This window comes from Coregonus lavaretus, assembly GCF_964263955.1.
Source record: "Coregonus lavaretus genome assembly, chromosome: 39".
NCBI lineage: Eukaryota > Metazoa > Chordata > Actinopteri > Salmoniformes > Salmonidae > Coregonus > Coregonus lavaretus.
Window position 1 is genome coordinate 4688646 of NC_140026.1, and position 9952 is coordinate 4698597.

The 9952-nt window shown below is 45.4% G+C and overlaps 1 protein-coding gene across 1 annotated transcript; it reads left to right on the forward strand.

Annotated features, from left to right (window-relative positions):
• Positions 1 to 4229: 4229 nt before the first annotated feature.
• Positions 4230 to 7931, forward strand: LOC311112790 (kelch-like protein 33; the record flags this gene model as incomplete). Its single annotated transcript, XM_084155930.1, has 5 exons — positions 4230 to 5064; positions 5311 to 5921; positions 6135 to 6472; positions 6682 to 6852; positions 7406 to 7931. The coding sequence occupies 5 exons, from the start codon at positions 4230 to 4232 to the stop codon at positions 7929 to 7931; spliced, it is 2481 nt and encodes an 826-aa protein (XP_084012056.1).
• Between the last annotated feature and the right edge of the window lie 2021 nt (positions 7932 to 9952).

A 9952-nucleotide genomic window follows, 5' to 3' on the forward strand; every position in this document is an offset into this window, starting at 1 on the left:
AATCCATAACTTATACGTGAACTGGCGATCGATACAATTCCCAGCTGCGCCTGAATCTACTAGCGCCTTATGCTGGGAGTGAGGAGAAACCTCGGGAAACACAACTTTAATACACATATGTACAACAGAGAGCTCTGGGTGAGTTGGGTGCTTACTCACCTGGAATTACTCATCAGTGCGCTGCCTACTGCCTCGATTCCTAGGAGACCCTCCCCAGCACCGACCCGCAGTGTGTCCTCTGCGGCCACAGTTGGTGCAGGGGACGGCCTCTCTCCTGGTCTCTCTCCTAGTCTCCCTAGCACCAGCACCCCCGAGCTCCATAGGGCTCGGCTCGGAAGTGCTGGGGGATGGAATGGACGGCCCCGACTCCGGACGTCCGTGGGTAGCCAACAGGGTATCTAGGCGAATCGACATGTCCACCAGCTGATCGAAGCTTAGGTTGATGTCCCTGCAGGCCAATTCCCGACGCACGTCCTCCCTCAGGCTGCACCTGTAGTGGTCGATGAGGGCCCTCTCATTCCATCCCGCATTGGCAGCCAGAGTCCGGAAGTCCAGTGCGAACTCCTGCGCGCTCCTCTTCCCCTGTCTGAGGTGGAACAGATGCTCCCCGCCGTCTTGGCCCACTCCAGCGCCTTGCCGGACAGACAGGAGATGAGGGCGGACACGAGCAAGGAGGAGGAGCAGCCTCGGCTGAATCCGTGACAAAACCTTCCCTGGTTTGTTTGATTGATTTTTGTTTCATTACTGTTTCTTTATTGGTGTTGTATATTTTGTTTAAGTACCTTACTAAACATCCCCCGAGGGCTAACATTGAGTTCTGGTTGTTGTCTGGTTATTTTAGTTCATTACACCCCACATTTCTTTCCCATCCATCTAGTTTACCTTGTGTGCGCAAGCACAGGCATTTACGTCTCCTCCTCAGACGAACTACACCCGAGGGGAGAACGTAACAATAGTGAAGACATCAAAACTATGAAATAACACATATGGAATCATGTAGTAACCAAAAAAGTGTTAAACAAATCAAAATATATTTGAGATTCTTCAAAGTAGCCACCCTTGGCCTTGATTACAGCTTTGCACGCTCTTGGCATTCTCTGAACCAGCTTCATGAGGTGCATTTGGAATGCATTTTCAATTAACAGGTGTGTCTTGTTAAAAGTTAATTTTTGGAATTTCTTTCCTTCTTAATGTATTTGAGCCAATCAGTTGTGTTGTGACAAGGTAGGGTGGTGTACAGAAGATAGCCCTATTTGGTAGAAGACCAAGTCCATATTATGGCAAGAACAGCTCAAATAAGCAAAGAGAAACGACAGTCCATCATTACTTTAAGACATGGTCAGTCAATCCGGAAAATGTCAAGAACTTTGAAAGTTTCTTCAAGTGCAGTCACAAAAACCATAAAGCACTATGATGAAACTGGCTCTCATGAGGACCGCCACAGGAAAGGAAGACCCAGAGTTACCTCTGCTGCAGAGGATAAGTTCATTAGAGTTACCAACCTTAAATTGTAGCCCAAATAAATGCTTCACAGAGTTCAAGTAACACACACATCAACTGTTCAGAGGAGACTGCGTGAATCAGGCCTTCATGGTCGAATTGGTGCAAAGAAACCACTACTAAAGGACACCAATAAGAAGAAGACTTGCTTGGGGCAAGAAACACAAGCAATGGACATTAGACCGGTGGAAAGATGTCCTTTGGACTGATGTCCAAATTGGAGATTTTTGGTTCCAACCACCGTGTCTTTGTGAGACGCAGAGTAGGTGAACAGATGATCTCCGCATGTGTGGTTCCCACCGAGAAGCATGGAGGAGGAGATGTGAGGGTGTGGGGGTGCTTTGATGGTGACACTGTCAGTGATTTATTTAGAATTCATGGCACACTTAACCAGCATTGCTACCACAGCATTCTGCAGCGATACGCCATCCCATCTGGTTTGTGCTTAGTGGGACTATCATTTGTTTTTCAACAGGACAATGACCCAACACACCTCCAGGCAGTGTAAGGGCTATTTGACCAAGAAGGAGAGTGATGTAGTGCTGCATCAGATGACCTGGCCTCCACAATCACCCGACCTCAACCCAATTGAGATGCTTTGGGATGAGTTGGACCGCAGAGTGAAGGAAAAGCAGCCAACAAGTGCTCAGCATATGTGGGAACTCCTTCTAGACTGTTGGAAAAGCATTCCAGGTGAAGCTGGTTGAGAGAATGCCATTTCATATGGATTGATCTGAGACTGGTTCAGCCAGCAAGCAAACAGCAAGCAAACACATTTTCATGCACATTTCATACCCCCCCCCCCCCCCCAACAAATCATGCACATTTTCAATTTCATATATACTGATTCTAGAACCACAAAACACCTTAGCAACATGTAGAACTGTATAATGAAGACTTGCTCAAAAAAACAAAAAACAGACAATATTAGCAATATGTTTAATGTTTTTGGTAAGATTAACTCAAACTCTTTTGAAGATGAAAGGAGGTTCAGTGGACGATGTCACCTTGGTAACATTTTCTAAAGTTAGGACAGCATATTGTAGCGGAACTTATTTGTAGCTATCCCATGGGTGTTTGCGAGTTATCAGATTGATCAGTGCAGATGGCAGAGAAAATGGTGACCAGGGCATACTGCACCTTTTGTGACCCACTACATTTTCTTGCGACCTATCACACATTTCTGTGACTGAACGTTCTTGTGACCTACAATTATTTCCCCTGACCCACTGTCTGACTACACTTCATAAGAACGTTCAACATCATCCTAATGTTTTCGTCTCTGGTCTTAGATTGTAATGATACTGTATGCTGGTTCAGACCACGAGTCTATCGAAACAGAATCCCCTTGACCTAGTAACTAAGAATAGATTATTTTTTACGTCTGAACCCTAGCATGTGAATGTGTAAGCCCAAAGTCAAATAGAAACAGTGTTTGGAGTCTGAGACACTGAGAGAGAGGGATGTGTGTTTGTGATATTATCTTTAAATTCTGTTAACTGTATGGAAGTCTGAATACCTCACCTGTGTGTATTGTAAAAGGTTGCATTTCAGTGTCATCTCAAATGTCTTACATATTTAGAGAATTTGACTTGCATTTACTGACAATATATACAACCCTCACCAATATTTTGTTTGCATATAGGCCTAACAATGATTAACAATGAACAGTCTGTCCCATGAAGTACTGGTTGTGTAAGGAAGTTGTACAGAAAAATAAGTCATATCTACACAGTATCTCCTTGGCCAGGGCATTAACCTCCACGTACTTACCTGATAGCATATTTTATACTACATTTACATGTAGGAGCCATTGACCAGGCCTGATAAATATATTTATCTGTCATGGGATGCATTTGTACATTGATTGCAAAACGTTGTTGCATTGTGACCCAGCTAAGGCCTTACAAAAATATATTGTGACCAACAACACTTTCTTGTCACTTAGGCCTTCTACACCTTTTGTGACCAACTTGCTTTTATGTGACCTGCCACATATTTTGGTCACTTTTGGTGACTTTCTCTTGACCCACTAGACTTTCCAACAGCCTGACTACACTTGATATGATACTGTAAGCAGGCCCAGAGTTTATCAAAACATTATCCCCTTAACCTAGTAACTATGAATAGAATTGTTGTTTACGTCTGAAGCCAAGCTAGGACTCTGATACAGAGACAGAGACAGAGTGAGAGAGAGAGAGAAAGAGAGACAGAGAGAGAGAGAAAGCGAGACAGAGACAGAGAATGAGAGATAAATATAGAGAGAGACAGAGAGAGAGAAATAGAGTGAGAGAGAGAGAGAGTGAGAGAGAGACAAAGAGAGAGAGAGACAGAGAGAGAGAAAGAGAGACAGAGACAGAGACAAAGACAGAGACAGAGACAGAGAGTGAGAGAGAGAAATATAGAGAGAGAGAGACATAGAGAGAGAGAAATAGAGTGAGAGAGAGAGAAAGAGAGAGTGAGAGAGAGAAAGAGACAAAGAGAGAGAGAGAGAAACAAAGAGAGCGACAGAGAGTGAGAGAGAGAGAACAAGAGAGAGAGAAAAAAGAGAGAGAGACGCACAGAAAGTGTCTGAGTAGAGAAAGAAAGAGAGAGTGTGGTTGAGAGAGAAGGGGAGAAAGGTTAGATCTGTGCATAGCAGTAGATAGTTAGCATAACATAAACATAGCCTACATAATCTGTGAGAGAGGTTGTCTAAAGAGCTGTTGTATCGATCTCTAACTGAGGCCATGGAGTTTACCAGACGTTACCTGCCCATGGAATGGGAGGAACGGTGGAGGAAAGAGAAGGAAAGGAGGAGAAGGGTGATTGAGGAAGGAGGAGAGGAGGTAGAAGCGGACGATCGAAAGCTGAGGTGGATTGTGGCCTACAACAACAACCGGATGGGCTTGACTGAGAGAAAGGAGAAAGAGGGAACAAGGGTCAAGAAGAGGAACGACAGCACGGCAAGCCAGGGAGAAGAGGGAGAAGAGGTGAGGAGTGAAGGACTGGGAGATGAAGAGAAGATCTGTACATTCTGCAGACACACCTATCCTAGAGAGGTCTTCCAGGGTCTGGAGCAGCTCAGGGACTCCTCTCTCCTCACTGATCTGACTCTGAGCACTGAGGATGGGCAGCGTCTCCATGCGCACTCCCCTGTCCTGGCTGCTGTGAGCTCCCTTGTCCACCAGAGACTGTGGGATGAAGAGATGGAGAAAAGGAGGGAGAGGAGAGATGTTGAAATGGACATAAAGACAGAGATATCCATCAGTCTGGGTCCCGAGGTGGGGCTTGTGGGGTTGGCAGGGGTGCTGGAGTTTGCCTACACTGGGACCATAGCAGCTCTGAATAGAGAAACACTGGCCCAGATACAGACTGCAGCTAAAACACTAGGGGTCCCCAGAGTTCTAGAACTCTGCAGTGAAGAGGAGGAGAAGATGAAGAGGGGAGAGAAGAAGAGGGCAGAAGAAAAGAAGAGATCTGCTGAAGAACAGATGAAGGTCAGTCTTCAGTCCATCAGACAGTTATGGGCAGAGAGAGTGGGCTGTGATGTGGAGCTGGAGGTTGGTGGGACATCATTTCATGGTGAGTAGAATTAAATGAAAGCTGTCATGACTATGTACTGTAGCAATGATAGGAGAGAATGTTTGGGGTTTTCCGGGGATCAAGCTGGTGTAGTCCCAGTATTCTGTTTAGGAGTAACTTGATGATAACGATGGTGATGGTGATGATGATGATGATGATGGTCATAATAATTATTCTAAAGAAGCTTTGACTATACTGCTGATACTGAAATCAGATGATGAATTTTCTTCTCTGTCCTGACTCAAGTCCACAGAGTGCTCCTGGCTGCCTGTAGTGACTACTTCCGGGGAATGTTCACCAGCGGGTTGAGGGAATCACAGCAGCCCTGTGTGGACCTTCCCTTCCTGGAGGCCTCTGAGCTGGAGGCCTTGATTGGCTGTTCCTACAGCGGGTCCCTCTCCCTCAGCTGGGGGTGTGTCTTTGAGATCACCTGCTCCGCCCTGCAGCTCCAGTTCCAGCCCACCCTCTCGCTGTGCCTCGATTTCCTGGAACAAGAAATGGATGCCAACTCATGTCTGGACGTGGCCTCCTTCGCCCTGGCTTATGGGATGCCGGAACTCCTCGAGGCGGCCGATGACTTTGTCCTGAGGAACTTCCAAGAAGTGTCTACAAGCCTGAAATTCCCGGACCTTCCGGCTGAGAAACTGCTGGATTTCCTCCGCTCTGACGGCCTCTGCGCGCCCTCAGAGCTGGCCGTGTTCAGGGCCGTGGTGGTCTGGGTAGAGGCCGACCCAGGGGAGAGGCTAGCCCAGGCCCAGGAGCTGATGACAGGAGTTCGCTTCCCGCTCATGACCTTTAAGGAGTTCAGAGAGGTCAGGGCAATCAACCTGCGCATGGAGTGCAGCAGCGACATAGAGGTACGATACAATACGATATGATACAACTGTATCTCATTACAATATAACATGATAAACTTTGATTGTAAAGGTAATTCGTCTTGAGCAATTATGCAGAATTATATAAAGACATATAACAGATAGTGTACAATACACACCTACAGCGATATGGGTTTTTGAAAAGCTCATTATAAATAAAATGTATTATTATTACTATTAGTATTATTATTACAGCTGGATCTGTACGGCTCAGCCCTCAAAGAGTTTGGTTTTAGTCTTTCCGAGACCCAGGACCAGTGGCGGGTCCGACGGCCCAAAGACGCCCTGGTTTTGATCGGAGGCGACCAGCTGGATCCTGACTTGGGGAAACGGCTTCCCAGCAGGCAGCTGTGGTTCGCTAACTCCCTCCGCAGCGGAACAGGCCTGGTGAAGGCCATGGACTGGAGGTTCCTAGGAGAGATACCAGAGAAGCCCAGGTTCAGACACGGGGTGGGGGTGATGGATGGGCGGCTGTACATAATCGGAGGGTGTGAGTTCTATGCAAAGACTGATACGCTGAAATCGGCATACAGGTATAAAGGGGTCCAAGACCAATTGTTCTAACAATACATATGGCTTTGTTTTGATGTACACAATGTATGTTTATTATCATTGATGAAGCTGAGTTTAGGGATTTTCTGAAAATCTTCTCTCTTTATCTTTATCTCACACACACACACACACACACACACACACACACACACACACACACACACACACACACACACACACACACATACAGGTTTGACCCCATGCAGGACAGCTGGCAGAGGTTGGCTGACATGCAGGAGTACAGGAGTAACTTCTCTGTGGTGGTGCGGGGTGATCGTCTGTACGCCATCGGAGGAGACGTGGACATGAACACCAACCTGTACAGTGTGGAGGTCTACAGCCCCTTATCTGACACCTGGAGGTAAGATGGAACCTCATCGAAGACAGAACCCACAGAAAAGTATTATTAAACAGACTTTTCAGAACTTTGGTCTGTTGCAGGTGTTTTCCTCACCTCACAAATTATTTAACCCTGTGTCAAAACAAAATTGCCCCTCAAGACTATTCGGCATCGTTTACTCAAGCTCATATGGCGCACATGCAGGGTTCTTATTTTTAAGGACGAAGTGATTTGTGAGGTAAAGCAAGAACCTGTAGAGTTAGATGAAGATTCTAGTGTGACTCTCTGGTTTACCTTTAGCCATAGTTGAAAGACTGTAGCGCAAAGTGAACCTAACAAACATCATCACGGTGACATCTAGTGGTATTTAAGAGTAAGGCGCTATGTTTGAGTTGAGATTAATGTTTTACATTTTGGACACATGCAGAAGAATAGGACAGCATACAGTATACTTTTCACTCAATTCAACCATAGTGCTCTCAATTTGAACCATTCGTGAATGTTCTGAATCAGTACCATTGACAACCTCTTACCAACCATTGCCAACCTCTTACCAACCATTGCCAATCTCCAGCTTTGCCAAGCCTCTGGACCAGGCCCTGAGTGGCCACGCTGCCACATTGTTGGATGGAGAGATCTTCATCTCAGGGGGGTTCGACTGCAGGTACCAGTGTCTGACGTCCATGTTCCTGTACCACCCTGAGAGAGGAACCACCTATATGGCAGAGATGAGCCAGGATCGGGCCCAGCACTGTATGGAGGTCCTGCATGGTGGTGGTGGTCTCTGCGTGGTTGGAGGGGTGTGTAACCTACGTACGTTCTACACCGACCAGCTGGCCTGTGAGGTCTACGACCCTGTTAGTGACTCCTGGATCGCCCTCACACCCCTGGCCGTCCCCCATGTTGGAGCAGCCTCTGTGGTTCTGGAGGGGAAGATCTATGTGCTGGGAGGATACTGCCAAGAGGACTACAGGGAGACCAGACTGGTGCATCGTTATGATCCCATTACCCAATGTTGGGAGAACATGGGCAAGATGCCCGGACCCAACACTGACATAAGAGCCTGTTTGCTCCGCCTACCCGCCCACTTGAGACAATAAAACAATGAGAGAGGGAACTTTATAGGGTGATAAAGTTCCACATTACATTGAAGTTGTTTTTTATGAACTGAAAAAGAGACAGGACTACTTTGATGCTCCACCTGCCCGCCCACTTGAGACAATAAAACAATGAGAGAGGGAGCATGACAGAGTGAGAAAGACGGCTGGGGATGCCATATATAAAATTAAATATACAGTAACAGATAAAAGTTTGGACACACCTACTCATTCAAGGGTTTTTCTTTATTTTTACTATTTTCTACATTGTAGAATAATAGTGAAGACATCATAACTATGAAATAACATACTGTATATGGAATCATGGAGTAACTAAAAACAAATGAAAATAAATTTTATATTTGAGATTCTTCAAATAGCCACCCTTTGCCTTGATGACAGCTTTGCACAATCTTGACATTCTCTCAACCAGCTTCACCTGGAATGCTTTTCCAACAGTCTTGAAGGAGTTCCCACATATGCTGAGCACTTGTTGGCTACTTTTCCTTCACTCTGCCGTCCGACTCATCCCAAACCATCTCAATTGGGTTGAGGTCGGGGGATTGTGGCGGCCAGGTCATCTGATGCAGCACTCCATCACTCTCCTTCTTGGTAAAATAGCACTTACACAGCCTGGAGGTGTGTTGGGTCATTGTCCTGTTGAAAAACAAATGAAAGTCCCACTAAGCCCAAACCAGATGGGATGGCGTATCGCTGCAGAATGCTGTGGTAGCCATGCTGGTTAAGTGTGCCTTGAATTCTAAATAAATCACAGACAGTGTCAGCAGCAAAGCACCCCCACACCATAACACCTCCTCCTCCATGCTTATGGTGGGAACTACACATGCGGAGATCATCCGATCACCCGCACCGTGTCTCACAAAGACACGGTGGTTGGAACCAAAAATCTCCAGACCAAACTACACATTTCCACCTGTCTAATGTCCATTGCTCGTGTTTCTTGGCTCAAGCAGATCTCTTCTTCTTCTTGGTGTCCTTTAGTAGTGGTTTCTTTGCAACAATTCGACCATGAAGGCCTGATTCACACAGTCCCCTCTGAACAGTTGATGTTGAGATGTGTCTGTGACTTGAACTCTGTGAAGTGTTTATTTGGGCTGCAATTTCTGAGGCTGGTAACTCTAATAAACTTATCCTCTGCAGCAGAGGTAGCAGTGGGTCTTCCATTCCTGTGGCGGTCCTCATGAGAGCCAGTTTCATCATAGCGCTTGATGGCTTTTGCGACTGCACTTGAAGAAACTTAAAAAATTATTGTAATGTTCCATATTGACTGACCTTCATGTCTTAAAGTAATGATGGACTGTCATTTCTCTTTTCTTATGTGAGCAGTTCTTGCCATAATATGGACTTGGTCATTTACCAAATAGGGCTATCTTCTGTATACCCCCCCTACCTTCTCACAACACAACTGATTGGCTCGAACTCATTAAGAAGGAAAGAATATCCACAAATTAACTTTTAAGAAGGCACACCTGTTAATTGAAATGCATTCCAGGTGACTACCTCATGAAGCTGGTTAAGAAAATGACAAGAGTGTGCAAAGCTGTCATCAAGGCAATGTGTGGCTATTTGAAGAATCTCAAATATAAAAAATAGTTTGATTTGTTTAACATTTTTTTTGGTTACTACATTATTCCATATGTGTAATTTAATAGTTTTGATGTCTTCACTATTATTCTACAATTTAGAAAAACCCTTGAATGAGTAGGTGTGTCCAAACTTTTGACTGTTAGTGTATATGACTGTTAAACACAGAGAAAGAGCTAGGCTGGCATTCGTGAATCTACAGTTGGGGAAAAAACGTATTGTAAGCCAGAATTGATAGCCTAATGTCATTGATATATTGGTTTGATTGAAAAACAACCAATTCCATTCGTATTTGGTAAAATGTACATACATTCATGAGGTGGAAAGATCCAATATCACCAGCCACCCCTATTTGGAATAACCCTACCTTACCTCGGGTGTTTAATGACAACACCTTTAAGTCTTGGTTCCAAAGTGGC